This window comes from Neophocaena asiaeorientalis, unplaced genomic scaffold, assembly GCF_003031525.2.
Source record: "Neophocaena asiaeorientalis asiaeorientalis breed wild unplaced genomic scaffold, Neophocaena_asiaeorientalis_V1.1 scaffold78, whole genome shotgun sequence".
Taxonomy (NCBI): Eukaryota; Metazoa; Chordata; class Mammalia; order Artiodactyla; family Phocoenidae; genus Neophocaena; species Neophocaena asiaeorientalis.
Genome location: NW_020175018.1, coordinates 19,592,176 through 19,613,492, shown reverse-complemented (window position 1 = coordinate 19,613,492; position 21,317 = coordinate 19,592,176). Strand labels below are relative to the sequence as shown.

The 21,317-nt window shown below is 61.2% G+C and overlaps 1 protein-coding gene and 1 long non-coding RNA gene across 2 annotated transcripts; one reads left to right on the top strand and one right to left on the bottom strand.

Moving 5' to 3' along the window:
* Positions 1-4,982: 4,982 nt before the first annotated feature.
* Positions 4,983-18,822, bottom strand: TRAF2 (TNF receptor associated factor 2). The gene is made up of 10 exons (XM_024762237.1): positions 18,341-18,822; positions 17,805-17,883; positions 17,542-17,640; positions 13,033-13,194; positions 12,214-12,288; positions 10,684-10,758; positions 8,898-9,224; positions 8,241-8,418; positions 7,545-7,693; positions 4,983-6,897 (listed from the first exon to the last, which is right to left on the bottom strand). Exons 1-10 carry the CDS (start codon positions 18,526-18,528, stop codon positions 6,679-6,681), a joined length of 1,551 nt encoding a protein of 516 aa, XP_024618005.1. The 5' UTR covers positions 18,529-18,822; the 3' UTR covers positions 4,983-6,678.
* On the top strand, positions 14,038-21,016 carry LOC112411271 (uncharacterized). Its single transcript, XR_003005595.1, has 4 exons — positions 14,038-17,385; positions 17,570-17,662; positions 18,225-18,432; positions 18,833-21,016. It is a non-coding gene; the product is annotated as an uncharacterized LOC112411271 (long non-coding RNA).
* The last annotated feature ends 301 nt before the right edge of the window (positions 21,017-21,317 follow it).

Below are 21,317 nucleotides of genomic sequence, written 5' to 3'. Positions count from 1 at the left end.
CAGGCTCGAGCCTCCAAGCTCCATGGGAGGTGGGTGCAGGTGGGGAGGCGGGTGCAGGTGGGGAGCCGGCTCGAGGCCCTGCCCCTCCGGAGGTGTGGCCAGAAACCCGAGCAGAGGCCGGGGCAGCCGAGGGCTCCGACAAGGGTGCCATGGCAGGCGGGGCAGGGGCAGTGGCAGCACTGGGGCCCTCAGCACTGGCACCTCTCACCGGTGCCCACCCTCAGTTCCTGGGCCTGCACACGGCACAGCCGCCAGCCTGCCATGGGGTCGGGAAAAGGGACTTGTGAAGCTGAGTGAGTTCGGAGAGGCCGGGTGATCCCCGGGGGCTGTGTGGCCCGAGGCACAGCCAGACTAAGGAGGGGCACGACAGAGCAGGGTTAACGGGAGTGCCAGGTTTCAGGCTGGAGGCCAGACGGGGTGCCAGCAACCAGACCAGAGGGAGCAGCTTGAGAAACAGCCCGTGAAGTGGTTGTGACGCCCAGGACCACCCGTGAGCTGCCGGTGTGCTCCTAAAGCTCAGGCCCACGGCTCGGTGAGCTTGCAGAGCGGCACGCAGGACCGGCCGGAAGAGCATGGCTTTCGGGGCTGGGCTGACGTGGGGTCCAGCCCGCGGGTGGCAGTGGGAACGTGAGCCTGGGCCTAACCAGACCCAGACCCGATAAGGTCAACGTCCAGAATCTAATCTACAGTTACCCAGCACACGAAGAGCTGGGAAACGTTCAACTCAAGGGAAGCCAAGGATGCTGGAGTCACCTGACAGAGACAGAGTGGCTCTTATAAAATGCCTGAGTGAGCAAACACATTCTGCAGTGGATGTTAAGATATAAACAAAAAAGGGAAATAACCCAAAATTTAAAACTCGAGACAAACTCCATAGCTGGATGGAGAAGTCAGAGGAAGGAGTCAGTGAACTGGACTGAAGACAGGACAACAGAGATGGTCCAACCTGAACAGGCACGCAAAGGTCTAAGCGCAAAAGGAGAGGAGGAAGCGATTTGAAGAAATGATGGCTGAAAACGTCCCCAAATTTGGATATAAACCTACAGATATAAACCTACAGATTCAAGAGGTTGAGCAAAAGGACAAACTCAAGGACATCCACACCTGGACACATCTAAACCGGTGCTGAAAACCGAAGACAAAAGAAACCTGAAAGCAGTGAGAAGATGCACCTCGGCCCCCCGGGGAACAGCCTGTGGTGACTACAGATTCCTCATTAGAAACCACGGAGGCCACAGGAAGTAGCACTTTTTTTTTTTTTTTTTTGGGGGCGCTGGGGGATCTTAGTTCCCTGACCAGGGATTGAACCTGGGCCCCGGCAGTGAAAGCCTGGCATCCTACCCACTAGGCCAACAGGGTACTCCCAGAAGTAGCACATGTTTTAAGTGCTGGGGAAAAGGAAAGACTCAGCCCAGAGTTCTACATCCAGTGAAAATGATCTCCTCTAACAGAAATGCCGATGGGAGCTCTTCCGACAGGAAGGAGATGGTGTCAGGAAACCTGGATGGTCAGCAGGGAGGGGACAGCAACAGAAACGGTGAACGCTCTCCTCTTGAGTTCTCCGCACACATTCGGCTGCTGAAAGGAAGTTTGTTATGGTGTCATCTGGCGACATGTCCAGCACACAAAGGTAACGGGGGAACCACAAAGGGGCCTCCAGGGTGGTAAGGTTTCTACATCCCAGTTAAAGAGCAAACTACTGATTCCAAGTAGACTGGAACAACCACTAAAACCATAACGAGAGAGAGTCAGTATCACAACAGATGAACTAAAATCGAATACTGGGACTTCCCTGGCGGTCCAGTGGTTAGGACTCCGCACTCCCGACGCAGGGGGCACGGGTTCGATCCCTGGTTGGGGAACTAAGATCCTGCATGCTGCATGGTCGAAAAAACAAAACAAAACAAAACAAAAAAAACAAGCAAACAACCCAGAGAGAACCAACAGAAAACAAACACAAAATGGTCAACTTATATCTAGCGTATCAATAATTACATTATTGTCAACGTGAAACTTAAAAACAAAAAAACCTACAACCCAACTATGCCATCTTTAAGAAACTCAAATATAGTATAGGTTAGTTAAAAGTAAAAGGATGGAAAAATGTATACTACAAAAATACCAGTGAAGAGAAACAAGATGTTAATATCAGACAAAGTAAAGCACATTTCAGAAAAAGTCTGTTACCAAGAAAAAAGAGGGACATTACACACGGATACAAGAGTAAATTCACCAAGAAGATATAACAATCCTACACGTGTGTGCGCCTAACAACAGAGCCTCAGAATACACAAAGCAAGAAGTGACAGAATGAGAGGAGAAACAGATGCCTCTGGAGGTACAGGTGGAGACTAGGTGCTCCTCTCTCTGAAGGTCGAACTAGTCACAGAGGCAGCAACGTGCAGGAGAACTGAGCCCTCCCCTGTGTTGGCTTCCTGGGTGGCTGGAACAAAGTACCACAAACTGGGAAGTTGAAAACAACAGAAATTTATTGTCTCAAAGTTCTGGAGGCCGAAAGTCCAAGGTCAAGGTGCTGGCAGGGCCACTCTCTCTGGGGGAAGCCCTTCCTGGCCTCTTCCTAGGTTCTGGTGTTTGCCAGACATCAGGCGCTCCTGACCTGTAGACGCATCACTGTGACCTTCTGTCTTCACGTGGCATCCTCCTCCCTGGGCCTGTTCACGTGCTCTTCCCTCTGTGCACGTCTGTGTCCATGTTTCCCCTTTTCAGAAGGACACCAGTCATATTGGATTGAGCCCACCCTAATGACCTCATTTTAACTTATCTCTGTAAAGACCGTATTTCCAAATAAGGTCACAGTCTGAGTTACTGAGGGTTAGTACTTCATATGTTTTGGCGAGTCACAATTCAATACATGACAACCATCAGCCAACTGAATCTAATCGATACGTATGGAACACTCCCCTCACCGACAGCAGAAGACACGTTCTTTTCTCTTTTTATTTTATTTATCTATTTATTTTTGGCTGCGTTGGGTCTTCGTTGCTGCGTGGGCTTTCTCTAGTCGCGGCGAGCGGGGGCTCCTCTTCGTTGCGGTGCGCGGGCTTCTCATTGCGGTGGCTTCTCTTGTTGCGGAGCACGGGCTCCGGCGCGTGGGCTTCAGTAGTTGTGGCACGCGGGTTAAGTAGTTGTGGCGCACGGGCTTAGTTGCTCCGCAGCATGTGGGATCTTCCCGGACCAGGGCTCGAACCCGTGTCCCCTGCACCGGCAGGTGGATTCTTAACCACCGTGCCACCAGGGAAGCCCTGACATGTTCTTTTCAAGTGCACATGAAACAGCCACCAACGTGGAGCACAGCCTGCACCACTGAATGAGCCTCAGACACAGGAAGACGAGGGGGCGCAAGTCAGCTGTGAGCAGACAGCACACATGATGCTGTCCCTCTACTTGAAGGTTTCTTTTTTTTTTTGGCCGCAATGCATCCATGCGGGATCCTAGTTCCCCAACCGGGGATCGAACTCGTCGTGCCCCCTTCAGTGGAAGCGCAGAGTCTTAACCATTGGACCACCAGGGAAGTCCCTACTCGATGTTTCTAAATGATTATTTTGTGCATTGAAAAAATAAGATGGAATTAAATTCTAGGTAACATGGAAGACAAGGGAGTAGGAGGTCAAATAAAGGCATAAATTAAAACTCACATCCCAGTGGGAATGCCAGATGGTGCAGCCACTTCGGAAGGTAACTTGACAGCTCCTCCGATAGTTAAACACACGCCCCACAGCTCCCCTCGGAGGCATCTTCCAGGAGAGAGGGAAACACACGTCCATGCTAAGACTCGTACACAATGCTCACAGCAGCCAAAGGCGGACCCACCCACGAGTCCATTACTGCGTGTCCATCCACACCGGGACGGTCATTCAGCTTGAGGCTTCAGAACCTTGAAAACCTCATGCTCCAAGAAGCAGACGTCAAGGGCCAGGTTGTGCGACTCTGCTTATACGAGTGTCCAGCACAGGCAAATTGGTGGAGACATGGGTCAGTGGTTGCCAGGGGCAGGGGGCGGGGGACGGGAACGTCCTAAACCATGTTACAAGGCAGCGGCCCGCCCCCGGGTTCCTCCTCTGCAGCTCAGTTTCCCCCTGGAACCCTGGTTCCCTGGCAGAAGTGACTCCACAGCAGCTCACACTCCTCGAGGGCAGGGCCGGCGCCTGCAGTCCTGACTGCAGACGTCCACTCCTCGCTCCATCGCAGGGCGGGCACCTGTCCCGAGCTCCTCTGGCAAGTCCCCCAGATGGAGAGCCTTCCCGCTGCAGTCTCTGAGTCCACGCCCTTCCAGCGCTACCTTCTCCGGACCCTGGGCACCTCGGGGCAGCCACTCCCGTGCCCACGTCCCACCTTCCCAACGAACGGGCTCAAGTCTTCCTTCTGCTGTCACTTTCTTCCCGCTCCTTGTCCTTGTGGCTGAAGAGTACCTTTCTACGCCTCTCATTTTACTGTTCTGTTTCATTTTAAGGGTAAGGAAACAAACTCATTAATCTACTTGGTTTAACCTGAAGTGACCTGATGGAAACACACACACAAACACCATATATAAACAAACTTCAAACGTAAAAACCCAGTATGTTAAAAACAAACAGTATGTTTAAAACTATCAGAACAGGACTTCCCTCGTGGCGCAGGGGTTAAGAATCCGCCTGCCAGTGCAGGGCACACGGGTTCGAGCCCTGGTCCGGGAAGATCCCACGTGCCGCGGGGCAACTAAGCCTGTGCACCACAACTACTGAGCCTGCGCTCTAGAGCCCTTGAGCCACAACTACTGAGCCTGTGAGCCACAGCTACTGAGGCCCACGCGCCTAGAGCCCGTGCTCCGCAACAAGAGAAGCCACCACGATGAGAAACCCACGCACCGCAACGAAGAGTAGCCCCCGCTCGCCGCAACTAGGGAAAGCCAGTGTGCAGCAAGGAAGACCCAACGCAGCCATAAACAAATAAATAAATTTATTTATTTAAAAAAAAACCCAACCATCAGAAGAAAACAGTATTTGTCAGGCTGGTGGGGGCAGGGGGCTGGGACTTCTTGACTAAGTGGCCAGCGGCACTGTCCATGACCCGCATGTGTACAAGCGCTCCATTTCTGTGCCCGCATGTGCTCCACGGCCAGTTTCCGGGAATACTGGGAGCTCTCTCCGACCAGGAGGAAAACAGGACCAACACCCCAGCAGGCAGGCGGGCGGCAGGCAGGGACCCTGGAGGAGCAACAAGCCTGCACGCACGAGCAGCAAGGGCTGGACCGGATGGGACGGGCAGCAGCGGGGATGCTCTGTCCAGGTTAGGAGGGCAGAGCGGGGAGGCACGTGCCCGAGGGAACGTGGAGGAGGGACACCGTCTGTGTCTGCGCCTGGCCCGCCGTGCGGTGCTCAGCACACCAGGCGTTCCCCTGGGGGAGGGGAAGAGGGATCTGCAGAGGACTGGGTACGCAAGCCTTACTTGTGGGTGACCACAGAGACAGAAATTCAAACAGAAAAGGATCCAAATCCATGAGGGCGGTGCCTTGGCCAGTGAAGGAGGTGGTGAGAGGGAAAGGAAGCAGGACAACTTTTCTGCAATGTTTCTTTTTAATTAAAATACAGAATTCAAAACGTGTACACGTGTTAATCTTGGACACACGGAGCTTATTACTCTGCGCCTTTCAATTCTTCACCTTCTCAAAACAGAGAAGCGACAGCGTTGTCACGGGTCCTCGTAAGGACTCCACTCTTGAGCACCCAGTCCCGGTCACTGGTGCACCTGGGTGTGGCCAGCTCCCGGCCAGGACGCCGTGCCCATCCTGCAGCCCCGGGCTGAAGCCCTGACTGGGTCCAGCCGAGGTGCAAGCATGTGCTCAGGCTGCCCGGGCTCTGCCGCTGCCGAGGAAACACCTGGAGGCCGGGCAAGTCCTGGTCCTGGGGAGATGCCACCTGTCAGGTCCCAAATGCCGACAAAGCTGTCGGCCACCCTTCCAGGCCGGGGGGCCCCGCACGGAGGGGCGGGGCAGGCCCAGAATCGGGGGCACGCACATGGCACTGCTCTCCAGGGCAGACCCTGGGGAGCCTGAGGGACGAGGAGCTGCCCAGCTAGTAACATCCCAGAAGAGAGAATGGCTGGCTTCACTGAGGCCCGCACGAGCCAGCCTGCAGTGTCAGGGAGCCCACGAAACCACTCAAGGAGCTGGCGACACATGGGGCGTGGAGGCCAGCAGGCCAGGAGGCCCTGGCCAGGGTCACTGATGGCCAGGACGAGAGCCAGATGGACACCACTCACCGCAGAGATTCAAGGGTTTAACAGCAACTCCTCCACACCCAACAGGGAAGCCAACGTGTCTTGCGGAGGCTGGGCAGGGGGATGCTGGACGTGCGCCCTGCACGCGCCATGGGGCAGGGGACACGGGATGCCCTCCCCACCTGCTGGCCTGGTCAGACTGGCCCAGCAGGGCTCTCCCTGGAGTGGCAGCCGGGCCCGAGACCGTCCCTCCTCTCCAGCAGCTCCTCACTGTGGCCCCAGCCACCCCGCTGCAGGCTGAGGGCTCCACACCTGCACGGCCCACCTGCTGGAGACACACGGGCCTACAGCCCACCCCGATGGCCTTGGGCTGAACCCCCTCCTGGGAGGCGGCCCCTGCCTCTGGGACGTGAGCTCGCAGGTGCCCGCCCAGCACAGTGGCCCTGCTCCCGTGGGCAGCAGCTAGAGCCCTGTCAGGTCCACTATGGCCTTGATGAAGATGGCGTCGTCACGCACGTAGGAATTCTTGGCCTCCATCTTGGAGACAGGGCAGAAAAGCGGGCAGCCACTCGCGATGTTCATGTCGCTGACCGGCCTCTGGAAGGAGGATGAAGTCACGTCGGGCCTGAAGGCGTCAATCACATGCTCCCGGTTGTTCTGGTCCAGCAACATCAGGGTCACCTGGGAGGAGAGCGCCCAGGGGACAGCACGTGAGTCACAGCCTGCCCAGCCGGCGGGAGCCCGGTCTGCAGTCGAGTGCCAGGAGCACGGCCGCCACGGGTCGGCCCGGTCTGTCCATCTGTGCCCATCCCGGCGTCTTCTGTCCACTGACACCAGGATCCGAGGCTGAAGCCCAGGACCCTGCGCCACGTCCATTTGTGCTTTTTTTCTGACACTTGTCTAAGGGACGTTTTCTCACCAAAGAGCTCTCGCAGCTGTCCCCGCCCCCAGGAACAGCACCCCTCAGGGAGAAGCACGAGCCGGCCCCGCGCTCAGTGACGCCACCTCCTCCACGAGGGCCACGGGGCTGCCCAGCGTCGTCATGGCGTCTGTCCTGACTAGTGCCCGGGCCTCCGATTCCTCCCCTGCGTGGGCTCTGGCTTCCCAAGGGTTGGGCCATGCCCTCAGATCAAGGCCCCCTGGCGGCCCCCCTTCCTTGGGACAAACCCTGAGGCAGCACCACCACTAACTGCTGGTCCCGAGTGGCTGACCAGCGGCATGGCCCAGGAGACAATGGACACTGCCCAAGCACTGAGGCGTGGTGACGCCGACACTGGTCACCCACGGGCTCCCGTGTGCCCGCACAGCCGGGGCAGGGCCTTGCGCACCTTCTGGTTGAAGGGCCAGTGCAGGAGGGCGTCGTGGGGGCCCTTCATCAGAACGAAGAAGAGGGACAGGTGCGTCCCGCGCCCGGTGCCATCTCCGTTCAGGTAGGCACGCAGACACATCTTGTAGCCATATCTGCTGGTGTAGAAGGCTGTGGGGAGGTGCTGGTGAGTGCCCAGAGCTCAGCCCATGCGGCCACCTCCCCAGGAAACACACACGCGCCACTCAGGGTGGAGGGCACGAGGAGGGAACATTCTCCTCCAGGCACGCAGTTAGCTGCTCGTGCAAACAGACTTCTCTTGAAAATGGAAGTAGTAATCAGACACAGCACTTCTAAGAAACCCTAAATGCGACCCCGCCCTGGCCCCGCTACCAACCGGGAAGGAACCTCAGGGGCTGGACTGAGACTTGAGCACCAGGCAGGGGCTCTGGGCAGACGGGCTGCGGTTGGACTGAGCTGGACCTGGACAAGTCTCATGTCCAACGGGGAGCAGAGGGGGCGACCACGGACACGGTGGGCCTGCCGTTTAAGGAACGAGATGTGACCCTGACATGAGGCTGGTGACTGTGGGCTGAGGAGCTGGCTCTGCCGGGGGACCCTGCTGCTCCCGGCTGCAGCAGGGGACAGACCCCAGCCCAGACATGCAGGGGCCCAGGGTGGCAGCAGCTCAGGGGGAGGGCAAGTTCCAGAAGAACACCTGGGGAGAAGATGGCGGGCGTGCGGCCAGCCACAGCTTCCTGGCGCTTCCTGGCGAAGTCCGGGATCTTCCAGATGAACACCCCGTCGAAGGTGGACGCCTCCATCTCGTGGACCTTCTGCTCCAGGTCAGCCATGGCCAGGTCCTTCAGGCCGATGCTCCTCTCCAGCTGCTGCACCTGGGGGCACGGGGCCCGTCAGGACGCGCCCCTGGGGCGCCGGGCCAGAGGGGCCTGGGGCTCACCCGCCTCCAGAGACCAGCTTCCCTCTGGGAGGAACACGCTATGAAACGACCCCCGTGCCCAGTGCCTCAGCCTTGCTGGGTCAGCTGCTCTCGGATGGGCTCCATGCCCACGAGACCCCCGACCCCAGGAGGAAACGCGCTCGCTCGTGGGACCCGCATGAAGCGCCAGGCACGTTCCCCACGGCCACCTCTGCCCCCCAGTCAGAGAAGAGGCTCCACCATCGGCCTCTCTGAGCCCCGTGTCGGGCCCTGCGGGGAAGGGGCTCAGAGAGGAGCTCCGTTCAGGCCCAGCGCGGAGAGCCGAGTGCCCGCTGGAAATGCAGGCGCTGCCCTCAAACTCCTGGCTCTGCAGCCCCCTGAGCCCCTGGCACCCGCCCGACGAGGCCTGGGCACCGCGGGCGAGCGGGCACAAACCTTATTACTCAGGGCTTCGATCCTGTCTTGGTCCAGCCGGTGCTGCCGGCCACAGGCCTCGGCAGTCACGGCCACCCGCTCCACCTCCCGGTTCAGCACGCAGACGATGTTCTCGAAGGTGGCCGTCTTCCGCTCCAGGGCCTCGCACCTCTGCAGCAGCTCCATCGCCTGGGAGGGCGCTGCCCCTGGGCCTGGCGTGCTGGCCCCCCAGCCCTGCTCGCCCTGGCTGAGGAGGGGGGGCCCGGCCTCCAGGAGGGCGCCCAGAAGCAGGGCCAGGTGCTCCCGGAGCCGCTGCGCCTCGTGCTCCTGCAGCTTCTCGCCCTCCACCTGCCGAGGCACGACGCCCGCTTTCAGCCCCGGGGTCCCGCGGCCGCACACCTCGCTGGAGCACCGGAGCCCGGTGCGCGGCGGCGACACAAGGGTGACCTGCCCTCTCGCTCGCCTGCCAGCACTGTTGTCTGTCACTGTCTGAACTCTGCGACAGTGTCTGCGAAACACAGACCTCCCTACGTGACTCACTCGTGTTTCAGGTGATGGGAGAAACACCGCGAAAGAAGAGGCCGCGGCTGGGCGGGGGGAGGGGGATAGACTCATCTTAAATAGTCCCTACGGACCTGACTTTGCAGCCACATCCCTTCCAAAGCTCCACAACGAGTTTGAAGGGTCAGACAGCCTCAAAAAGCCGAAAGCGGAGAGAAAGGGACGCACCTCCGCGTGAGGCCCCGCGCCCGGGAGCGCCCTGGGACGGCCGGGCACCGGAGGCTTCCGGAAGCTGGGCCCAGGCCAGCTGGATCCACAGGGTCAAGAGGACACTCGTCCTCACTGGGACGTGAAGAGGCCGTGGCAGCGTGTGCCCTAGGCCCTTCCTCTGGCCTCTAACGTCCCCCACGCCAGGGATCCCCGGACCTGAGCGGGAAATGACCAGCACCGTTGTTGCCCAGAAGCAGGATGTCAAACACAAACCCAGGGAACGGGAGGGGCACTGCCCTTGTTCACCCTCATTAGAAAAAACAAAGCAGGACACCGAGACCAAGTGTTGCGAAGTCACCAAGTGACAACACCGCCAGGACTGCTGCCACCGGAAATGCTGCTGGGGTGTCGCTGAGAGCAGAGGGCTGGTGTGCCCGTATCTATGGAGCCAGCCTCCGCTTGCAGGGCCTGCACACGCCCAGCCCTCGGGGGCACAGAACAGGTGGGAAAGGAGGGCAAGGGCACATGAGCAGGGAGCTGCCCAGGCCCGAGGGAGCCGCACAGAAGCTGGCAGGTGCGGCGGGCAGACAGGAGGTGGGTCAGGGCCCGGGGCAAGTCAGCGTGCTGGAGGACAGCCAGGCCGGTGACCGGGGTGCGGTGACGCAGGAGGGCCACGCAGGCCACAGAGGTGAGGCGGGGAGGCAGAGAGGCTCCAGGACCCGTCTGCAGGCAGAACGGAGGCTCTTCTGGGAGACTGGATGTGATGGGAGAGATAGGAGGCGGCTCCAGAACGACCACTGCGCTTTTGGCCAGAAGAGCCGGGTGGAGCAAGGTGTGCTTTTCGGGTGAGGTGAGAGGACGGGCAGAGGGGCATCGCTAGACCTCAGGGGGCTGCGCCACGCTGGGGGTTCCCAGCAGCTGGGCGGTCAAGGCTGGGCACCAGAGATCACCTGGGGGACGAGCGGACAGAGCCGGGACACCTGAGGGCCGGATTGGAGGTGGAGTGGAGACCGTGTCCGCACGGCGCGGTCACGTCCGCCGGCCTCTGCTTGGGAACCAGGAGCTCCCGGTGGTCCCGCCGCAGACCTGGACTCACCGTCTCGGGGCAGCCGACAGCGTGGAACCTGCAGGGGACTCGGCACCTGCCACACGTCCTGACGTGGTCCTGAAACTGACGGGCCTCGTCAGACACCGGTCCTCCTCTGCTCCAGCCGCTCCCACACCGACTGGGTCAGCGTCCCATCAAAGGACCCTTGCACCCGCCCCACTGGCCTCTGCACGCTCGGGCCGGACAAAACCCCACAACCTGCTCCCAAAGCTGCAGTGCACCGCCACGCACACACGCAAACACGTGCACGTGTGTGTTTGAGGCACGTGGGCCGTCTGGGATCGCCCGCAGAGCCCGTCCCGCGCGTGGGCCTCTGCGTCCCAGAGAGCAGCCCTGCCCACCCCCTCCCTCACAGGCCGGTCTGAGGCCCTGGGGCCCGACAGCCCGGGTTCCAAACGGAGCCAGGAGTGAGACCAGCAGCCTGACCAGGGATCAGATCCCACTGCTGACCCGGCGTGGCGCTGGCCCATGGCCACACTCGGCAAAGCAGAACCCATGACCCAGAGCGTGGCCAGCTGACCCAGCAGTGCCTGGGCCGAGGGAGACACAGCCAGACCGGCATTGCCAGGAGTGTGTGGGGGGGAAGGGGCAGCCACTGGCCTCCACCTGCCAGGGACCCAAAATGTGGGAAATCAGACTTACGCCTGCAGGAAACAGAGAATTTCCTCTGCACCTGGGAGCGGAAAACGATCCCAACTCTGGATCAAAATCCAGAGACAATGAGAAAAACCTTGAAAAGTGCCCCCCAAAACAGAAACAAACCAAAAGTACCATTAACTAAAAGGATAAGTAACTGCAGCTTACAGCCCTGATATACAAAGAGCTCCAAAAACAGAGAAAACAGAGGACAAATGCCCTGCCGAGGAATGCACAGGAATGCTCCCCAGGAAAAGAAATGCAGGTGAAATTCAGGCAGAAAGCTCTCGGTCACGCTCACAGCTTCAGAAATGCCACCTAAACTAGCCTGGATGCTGTCTTCACCCATCACGTGGGAGAGGCGTGCGCGACCGAGGACAGCTCGGGAGGGGTCTGCGCCCCACCAGCTTCTGGAAGCACCCTCTTCCCAGCCCTTGCCCTGGAGCACTGTAACCGCTGGCCGCAACCTCAGAAGCTCAAAAGAAGAGACGAAGGGGCCTCAGCGAACAAACCGCAGCTGCCTCCCCGGGGACCAGGTGCGGGCTTCCCACAGGCACGTGAGCACGCGCCCTCCCTCTCTCCCAGAGCACGGAGGCTGCCTGGCCGCCACCACCGACTCAGCTCCCAGCACAGCCAGGGCGGGCCTGGGGGCCTGCCTGTGGAACCATCGCCACAGCAGGAGCACAGACAAGCCACCGCCCTGTCCTCAGGGACAGAGTCCTCAGGGACAGAGACCTCCCGCAAGGCTACGCAGCTGGAGGGGGGGGGTGGTGGGAAGAGGAGGAGCCCGCGACCCCACCCCTGGGAACCCCGCCCCCAGAGCAGAGGTGTGGCCTGTCCTTTGAACACCACGCTGCTCAGGGGCATCAGGGGAGCGCTTACTTTCTCGCGTGTGATCTTCTTCTTGCCGCAGCCCTCGCAGGTCAAGGGGAACTTGGGGCAGACCTGGTGGTGCGCCTGGAAGAGACGGGGCAGCCGTCAGAGCTGGGGCCGGGCCAGCAACGCTCCTGAGCCCCGAGGTGGAGACGGCATGCGACACGGGGGTCTGCAGATTCAGGACCTGCCCTCGCCCGGCAGCTGCTGGGGCAACACCAGGAGGAGGAGCGCCCCAGCGCCCCGAGAGTACTGCCACCCGGGTGCCAGGCTGGCGGACTTCCTGGTGGCGGGGGACCCAAGCGGCCAGAGCACCTCCGAGACCCCTGACGAGATGCGCAGGGTGGGCGCCCCGAAGTCTCGGGCCCTGGGCTGCCTCTAGAGCTGAGCTTCCCGGGCGTGAAAAACACCTCAGGACCCGACCAGCCAAATGCAGACTAACGGCGGCTACTTCAACAAACAAACGGCAGAGGGAAAAAGACACCCACAGGGAGATGCTGAAGGTAAAGATTTTTTTTTAGCAGATCCACGTGACCCACAAGGACAGACTCCGGAAACGTGGGCACCGAGCTCACTCGTGACCTCAGGACGCCTGTGAAGCTCCAGACGTGATATAACCCACGGGAAGGTGGCCCGCCCTTCACAAACAAGCGACAACTTCCAGATAAAGCCACACGGCGTTTGGGGCCTGTTCAGCGTGAACCCAGGGAGGCTGCTGGCCGAGCGAGAGCGAGGGTGGCGTGGCCGCACGCTGCCGTCCCCCCGTGCAAGCTTGCCCCCGACCCGGGGCCGCCAGGAGCCTCCGAGCCGCCGGGCGTGCGCGCTCACCTTCATGTCGGCCGAGCAGCAGGGCGCCCTGCAGTGCCGGCAGCTGAGGCTTCGCTCCGGGCACGTGTGCTCCAGGTGGTGTTCCTTCTCGCCCAGGCGCACCAGGCCTTTACACGCTGGGCACTCGGTCAGCACGAACGGGCAGTGTCCTTCGTGGCCGCTCTGGCAACGAAGGGAGCGAGGTGTCGGCGGAGCGCCCGTGGGGTTCTGGGCCACTGCCCCGCCGGCCGTGGACCGGTCTGGGTACGTTCTCGGCGCTAGGCCACGGGGGCCACCGCATTCACTCCACTACCCCTGCTCCAGCGCAGAGATCAGGACCCAGATCCAGCCGGCGGCACCCCGCCCTCGGGACACAGAGGGGACAATGAGAGGGGCTGCAGGAACAGGTTCTAAGTGGACGGAGGGCAGAGAAGTGATGCCGTGGGGACCAGAGCGAGAAGCGGATGGAAACACAGGCGCTCACCCGTCCCGACGCCCAGGCTGAGAGTCCCCGTCCCCGCCCTCCTGGAGCTGAGGACGTGCAAGGTGACGTGGCCAGGGAAGCAGGGGCCCAGCCTGGGCTTCCGAAGGGTCAGGCGGGGCCCAGTAAAGCCAGCAGCGCGGGGAGGGCCCGACCTGGACAGGCGTGGCCCTGAGCAGCGCAGCACTTGTGGGGCCGCGGCAGCGGGCTGAGCGGAGGTGGCAGTGGCTGAAGAGGTGAGAAAGGGTGGGACCCGGAAACAGGGCCGCAAGCCTAGGGGACAGACAGAAGCTGTGCGCAGCTCTCAGGAAACGCCGGCCGGGAAGGGGCACGGAGGGCGGGCCGGTAAGCAGAGAATGGGAGATGACGGTTTTTTTTTTTTTTTTTTTTTTTTTTTTTTTTTTTTTTTTTTTTTTTTTTTTTTTTTTTTTTTTTTCTACAGTACGCGGGCCTCTCACTGCTGTGGCCTCTCCCGTTGCGGAGCACAGGCTCCGGACGCGCAGGCTCAGCGGCCATGGCTCACGGGCCCAGCCGCTCCGCGGCGTGTGGGATCCTCCCGGACCGGGGCACAGAACCCGCGTCCCCTGCATCGGCAGGCGGACTCTCAACCGCTGCGCCACCAGGGAAGCCCTTGCTGTTTTTTAAAAACTGTGGTCAAGTACGCATCACACAAAATCGACCCCTGGTGCCTGGGCACCGAGCACATCCAGGCGGTGGGGTCAGCACCTCCACCAAGATTCAGCCTGGGCGCCTGACAAGCTGGGGCAGCTCAGGGCCCCCCGCAAAGCTCGCTGAGCTCCTCCGCAGTGACCTTGAGGAAGGAGGAGCCTCACGCGGGCTCTGTCTCCACGTGGCCCACAGTCCGAGGCCGAGCGAACAGGCCGGCCGAGTCTCCATCCCATGCAGCAGGCTTGGCTGCCAGGGCCAAAGCTCACCATCTGGGGAGTGAGAAGCGGTGCCAGGTGAACCCCAGAGACATGGCACATGTGGCGCTCTCCCAGCAGCCGGGGTGTGGAGACTTCAGATGTGGTGCCCGTGGCACTCCCGCCTCCTCACAGGACCCCGGGCTCCACGTCTCCCGCAGGGACACACGTCAGATGGAACTCGGCCTTCTCAGCAAGCCTCCCCGGTGACCCCACTCAACCCGATGGGGCTCCGTGGACGCTGCCGCAGAGGCCCGGCCCCAGGACACAGACCGGCCGTGCGGGTGGGCAGGACACCACTAGGTACAGGGAGCAGAGCAGAGGGGACACCTTCCCCGAGGGCTTCTGCTCCGGCGACAGCTCCTCAAAGGCTCCACGGCGGCCACGCCCGGGAGGAGCTTCCCTCGACCGCCAGGGCACCCCCAGCTTCCCCAGCCAGGGCCCTGGTGTGGCCACACTGAGCACAGCCCGAACAATCACCCCGAGCCACAGGGGAGCCTCGGAAACAACCACGCTCGTGAAACAAAAACGACAGCACCCAGAGGGCACTTGGATCTGATCAGAGCAAAAGAATACGCTCAAGGGTGAGCCCCGGGGCCACTGGACAACTGGAGAGGGACGCCCGCGGCCAGCGCTGAGCACCCGGCCCCACACGGCTCGCCACTCAGCGGGTGCCCCTGGGACTCAGAGCCCCCGAAGCGCGCACCTGGCGCAGGAGCGGCAGCGCCCTCACAGGCTGGCACGGGCTCCGCGGGCTCCCACTGCCACCAGATGGCTCAGGGAATCGACACTTCAACCAGAGCTCAAGCTAAACGCTCAGGCATTTCAACTCTGGATTCCCTGACACGTGAGCACATCCGACCCTGCTCACCTTTCAGCTGCAAAACGTCCCCATAAGCTGGTCCTCCCTCAGGTCCGCCCGGACCCCTCCTCTGAAGCCCGAGGCCCCTTCTCCCTGCTGTTCCTTCCACGCAGCCCCTGCTTCTCGCTTCCAGGAAAGCAGTCCCCAGGGCTGCTATGTGTACTTGGCAGCCACTTCTAACTGAACTGAAGTCTTAATTCACTGAGTTTTTAGAAAATACTAGACATGGCTGTAAAGGAAAAACTTATTCAAAGGCTGACCAGGATTTGCCCCACCTCACCACACTCTCAGGAGCTCAGCCGCAGCCTCAGCATTTCCCAGCACCGCCCCAATTTTGAGCAACCCAAAGGGCAAACGTGTTGGCTCCGGGCTGGGAGCAGGGCCACCGCTGCAGCAAGGTGGCCGCCCCGTGCCCCCAGGTGGGGTCTCACCCCAGCTAGAGAGAGGTTTACCCGACGTCAAAGGCTGCACCGAGAGACCCAAAGCAGTGCCCGTCTCCCACGTGACCAACCCCCAGGGACTTTCCTGAGTTCCCCGGGTGCAGCCAGGGACTTTCCAGCCCGCATGCCTGCAGGGCCGGCGCAGGGCCCACAGGCTGGCTGCAGTCCCAGGCCCTCGGCCAGGGGCCTGCGAAGCCACCACTCGCACCAGCGGCCTGGAGACGGCAGAAACCCCAGAGGACTCGGGAGCTGGGGTTATTCCGCCTGTCCCTGGGGGTCTTTGGTCCCCTCGAAAGGCGACACAGTACCCGCTGCACTCCCTGCTGGGGCTCCCCACCCACCCAGGAGAGACCCTGCCCCGAGGCCGGCTCTCCGGACAGCGCTGGGCAACAACAGCTCAGGCCCGTCTGCTGAGCAGGGCCTCGGTGGCAGCACCCCCTGCCTGCGCCCCTGCCCCACGGTGGCCCCTGGGCGTCGGAGGCCTCTGTCCACGGACTGCAGTCCTACTCCCCGGAAGGGCACAGAGAGGCCTCCGCTTCCAGGCCCAGGCGCCCGTCAGAGGAAAGCCCAGCTTCTGTCCACCCGACCACTGGCTCCTCCCCAGAGACGGCCAAGCTGTTCCTCTGGCAAAACGCAACCGAGAGCCTGAAGCCCACGAAGTCGAGTCGGTCAAGACCAGAGGACGCCGCCGCGCAGCGCCCGGGACGGGAGCAGGAGGGAGGAGCCCCAGGAACCCAGGACCCCAGTTCCAGAGCCGACAGGCTCTCCCCTGTGTCGTGACTCAGTCACAGCCCGGCGCCCACCCCATGGCAGGGAGGCTGCTCCGTGGCCTGGGCAGCCCTGGGCGTAGGTGAGCCGGGTCCCCTGCAAACAGCCCCTCCAGCCTCGCCAGCCTCGGCCGCATGGGACAGCAACAAGGCCTCCCCACCTTAAGGACCCAGCCCATTACTCTGCACCACTGCACACGACCTCCCGGCCCGGGCAGCCTCCACTCCACCTCCTGTCTCACAGGGCTGGTTCCCGCACGTCTGTCCTCCTCTGCTGGGCTCATCTCACTGAGCCCCCAAAGCTGATTGAGAGTGGCCTCAGCGTGATGTCCCCAAGGTCCGTCCCCGCTGTAGCCTGGGGCGGGGCTCCCTTCCTCTCGTGACTGGACACTATTCCGTGGCAGGACCAGCCCCCATCTGTGTGTCCCGCCCTCTGCCAGGGACACTTGGCTGCCGGGAACGGTGCTCCTGGGAGCACACACGCGCAGGCACCTTGGAGACGGAAGTTTTTAAGGGTGTTTGATCACCAAGAAGAGTGTCCGGAGAGGCTCACAGCCGCAGGTTCAGCTGCCGGAGGCCCAGCACACAGGGACCCCGACATGCCAGCCTCGCACGGCAGAGACAGGCCTGCAAGATACGCACCCGGCCACTGCCCTTGTCACTGGCCAGATGCCTTCCTGTGACCCCAGAATGGACGTGTAAGCTACTCCCGCGTCTTCCAGTGGCGGCGCTATCCAAGTGAGGAAAGACAACGAAGTCCCGTCGGCAAGAAAGCTAGTTTCCTGCCTGCGCGGCGCTCTCAGGGCCGGACCAGGGTCCCCGCACACACCGCTGCTCACCGCCACCGTGCTGCGGCTGGAGGACCGCGTCCACGGACACACCAGGAAACAGCCCAGACAGGGTGAGCACCCCACCCTGGGCCACACACCCGGCTCCCCCGGCTCCAGAGTCTAGGTGGGCACGTCCGGAGCTGCAGCTGCACCCCCTTCCGCGGGAGTCAGGCGGGCTTGAAGCTGCTCTGCGGGAGGGGCTTCAGCCAGCGCAGGGCAGCCCCTACCTCGTACTCCTTCAGGGTCCCCTTCCAGGTGCAGCCCTCGCTGGAACAGACGGCCGGCAGGCTCTCTACCTCCCTGCGGGCAGCATTGTCCGGGAAAGCCTGGGGAGAGAGCGTACCTCGGGTAAGCCCCCTCCCAGACGCCCACCCGCCTGGCGCCCCACACCACGAGCCTTGCGGGGAGGCTCGGGACCAGGGCGCCTCTCCCACGGCCGTTCCCAGGTTCCCTCTCCCCTCGACACCGTCAGCGTGGACGGCTCACTCACCGAGCTGCTCTCCAGGATAGAGACGCCTTCCTCGTAAATGCCCTCGTTCACACAGGCGGCACAGTTCTGGGGCCCGGAGCTGGTGGGGAGAGGGGGAGGCCGCACTGTGAAACCCGCCGTGGAGGGAGGGAGACCCGCGGCCTCGCCAACACAGGCCCACGCCACGGCTCGGGCTCTGGAGCCTCTGTCGGCCACCGGGGTAGCCAGCGGACACGACGCACCGTGCGAGACACTCGGGGCCCAGCCCCAAACCCCGGCCCGTCTGAACGCGACCCGCGCAGACGGATGCCAGGACCAGGGGCTGCTGTCCTCCTGCTGACGGGCGGGAGGCCCCACCTCCCGACCCCGCAGGGACTCGGGCGCCCGGCGCCAAGGGAGCGGGAGCCTCCAGGCAATTTTAAACTGTCCGCTTCCCACCAGAGACAAGGAGAAGCAGGGAAAACACTCTAAGGAGATGTGTGACTTCACCCACACCAAAGCAGCCCTGGGCCACGCGGGCATCCGCGTCCGCTCCTGGCAGCTCCCGGCGCCCCTACCTCAGGATGTTGCTCAGGCAGAAGGAACAGTAGCGGTGGCCACACTGAGCCTGGAAGGGCCTGCGCAGGACGTTCCTGCAGGCCGAGCACAGGTACTTGTCCTCTAGCTTGGTCCCCAGGAGGGTCTTGGAGAAGCCAGGCTGCAGCAGGTCCAGGGAGCCGGGAGGGGTCGCGCTGGCTGCAGCCATGAGCACCGCAGCCCCACCAAGGCCAAGTCCTAAGGGAGAGCACAGCGTGTCACGGCGGGTCCGGGGACGTGCAAGGCCTGGACCATTGGGCCTCTGAGAGGCAGGACGTCAGCGCTCCGGGGAGCCCAGCGCAGGCGGGGCTAAGGCTGAGACAGCGGGCACCCGCACGCCCGCCGCAGCCCTGGGCCCAGAGGGCTGTCCCTGTGGCCGCCCGGCCCGGGCCTCTGCTCCCAGGCCAGCTGGCCGGGCTCGCATCTGACCGTGATCGCGGACCCCAATCCTTGCGCCCTGCTGTCTCCCCAAGGCTCCAGGTGCGAATGTGTCCTCAGAACACTGGACAGCTTGGCAGGCGATGGCCCCGGGCAGGCCCAGGAGACGGCCGTACCAACCCTCAGCCCCAGGACAGGGGTGCGGCCTGCGTGCAGCTGCTGCTCTGCTTCCGTCCCCACAGCCAGGGTCCCTCTCGCTTCAGAGCTGCCCTTTGCCGTCCACCAGGCCTTGGTAAGGCCGCCACGCAAGGTACCCAGGACGGGCGAGCGGGCGGAGGGCCCCCCACAGCGTTCAGAGGCCTGCTCTTCGTCCGCTACCCTGGCAGGCCACCCCAGCCCTTCGTGCAAATCCCCGAAGAGCCCTCCCTGCCCCCGCACGCCCCCAGCACACACGCCCACGTCTGCTCTGGGGTCTGGGCATGGTCAAGTCAGGACGCTATGAAACTCTGCCCCTTTCTGGGGCGCGGAGGCGGGGGGTCTGCTTGGGCAGCGACCGTGCACAGGGGGCCACGTGCACCGTCCCAAGCTGGCCTGACACCGAGGGGACAGCACAGACGGTGTCGCCCCCTAGCTGCTGGGCAAAGCCACTCTCAATCAGCTATGGGGCCCGTAACACAGGAGGCCTTACTCGGAGGGCCCTCTGCAGCTCCCAGGACGTTTCACAACCGACATTCTTGCCTCCAACCACCGACAGAAGGGAAGCTGTGCCCGGGCACCTCGGGAGGGCACACCTCTGCCTCTCTCGCGCTCTCCTCACACTGGCAGGCCTGGCCCCTGGAGGGTCCATCTGTCAATTCGACAGCTGGGGGATCTCATTCCTTCAAGCCCTCACAACACAGATGTGCAAGCATGAGAGGTGCCTTTATTAGTAAAACCTTTTGGTGGACGATGTGAACAAAAAGTCCCAAGAGCTCACGGACACGCCCCCAGTGTGGGCCAGGGCAGCTCAAGGTCAGGCTGTGGTGGCCACATGCGTGTGTGCGTCTGGAACACAGGCCCGTGAAGGTGCACTCCCTCCCGCCTGAGAGGCATCACGTCCCTAGCTTCCCTCTTTTTCTGGTCATGCTAACTAAACTGATTTCGTAACCTTGATGGTTTAAAATATCGTGGCTCCAAACTACATGAGAAAGAGGAGTTTTTATTTTTGAATTTAACATGAAAAAAAAAAAGCCACCTTCTTTAGGTCGAAACCCTGTATTTGTTATAAGGTGTTAAATAAAATGAAATGTGGGAATTCCCTGGCGGTCCACTCGTCAGGGCTTCGCACCTTCATTGCCGAGGGCGTGGGTTCAATCCCTGGTTGGGGAAACTAAGATCCCACGAGCTGCGGCGCGGCCATAAATAAATAAATAGACAAACAAAATAAACAGGATGAAACGCAAAGGCCTCTGTGGCTGCAGCCATGTTTTACACAGGCAGGGCCAGAAAGCAAAATAAAAAATGAAGCTCGTGCAAGGCGTAAGGATGAGGGTGACGCTTTTCTCGCTGCCAATCTCAAACACAGTCTCCAGGGGACCTGTCAGGAGAGACTTTCTTCTTTTGCGATGACTTTCCGCCCGAATGTGGCCGGCCTGGGGGAAACACTTTTTGGCCGACTGACCACACCTTCTGTGGCAGATTGAGCCCATTTTATTAATCCATGGACCTTTACTCCTGTTGGACATAAAAGAACCACAAACGGTCTCTTTCCTGAGCAATAAAGAAGGAAAAGGCCCCAACACACAGTGGGCCTCGTCTTCCCCGCTCAGCGGTCACAGCTACCTGGCGCGGCAGGAGGGCGGGCGGTCAGAGGGCGCCCCCGCCACGTCCTAGGAGGTCTCAGTGCTTAAGGCCTTAAATGTCTTATTCAAGTCACAGTTATACACGTGAACCCTCAAGAACTGCAATGGAAAACATCAGACAGATGTTTTCAGCGCCATGCCCAAACTCAGCGCTGAAGGTCACCCGACCGCCCAAACGTCAGAAGAAGCCTCCGCGTCTCTGGCCCTTTCGGACCCTCCTGGCGCCACACACTCCACCCACCTGCAGTCACACAGGGCTGGGGGCTGGGTGACCGGCAGCCTTTGTACTTAGGGGTCAGATGTTACAAGCCTCCCATATGGAACCAAACCCCCCTACTGGTCCTTCCAAGCTTCCAGTTTATTTTCCAAATCCTGACTCTCAGGTGAGGTGGTAAAAAACAAGAACTACATCCATTCACACGACTCACCAGGGAGTGTGAACGAGTGTTCCCGCACAGCCCGGCCCTGATCTCACACTTACTTCACTCCCCAAATATGCTCCAGACGTGAATGCACTAACTTTATACAAGAAACTCGCATTTTGTTGAAACGGCATTTCTACTAGATACAAAACATTATTTACAGGATAATTTCAGCTACGTGAAGCTCGAGGATAGGCGAGACTAACCTATGACGATAGAAGTTAGAACAGCAGTTAGCCTTGGGGTTGGGAACTGGGATACAGCAGACGTTGGGTCTTCGTCCTGGTTCTTGGCACAAAGCACCCAGAACCCCTGCG

What these genes read in the sequence shown, in the direction of transcription:
- TRAF2 (XM_024762237.1), bottom strand. Translation starts at nt 18,528, where the DNA reads ATGGCTGCAGCCAGCGCGACCCCTCCCGGCTCCCTGGACCTGCTGCAG. An exon ending in TGCCTGAGCAACATCCTGAG is followed by an intron (nt 17,884 to 18,340) that starts GTAGGGGCGCCG and finishes TCTCCCCACCAG; the next exon opens with CTCCGGGCCCCAGAACTGTG. An exon ending in CTGTCGGCTGCCCCGAGACG is followed by an intron (nt 9,225 to 10,683) that starts GTGAGTCCAGGT and finishes GTGCCTCGGCAG; the next exon opens with GTGGAGGGCGAGAAGCTGCA.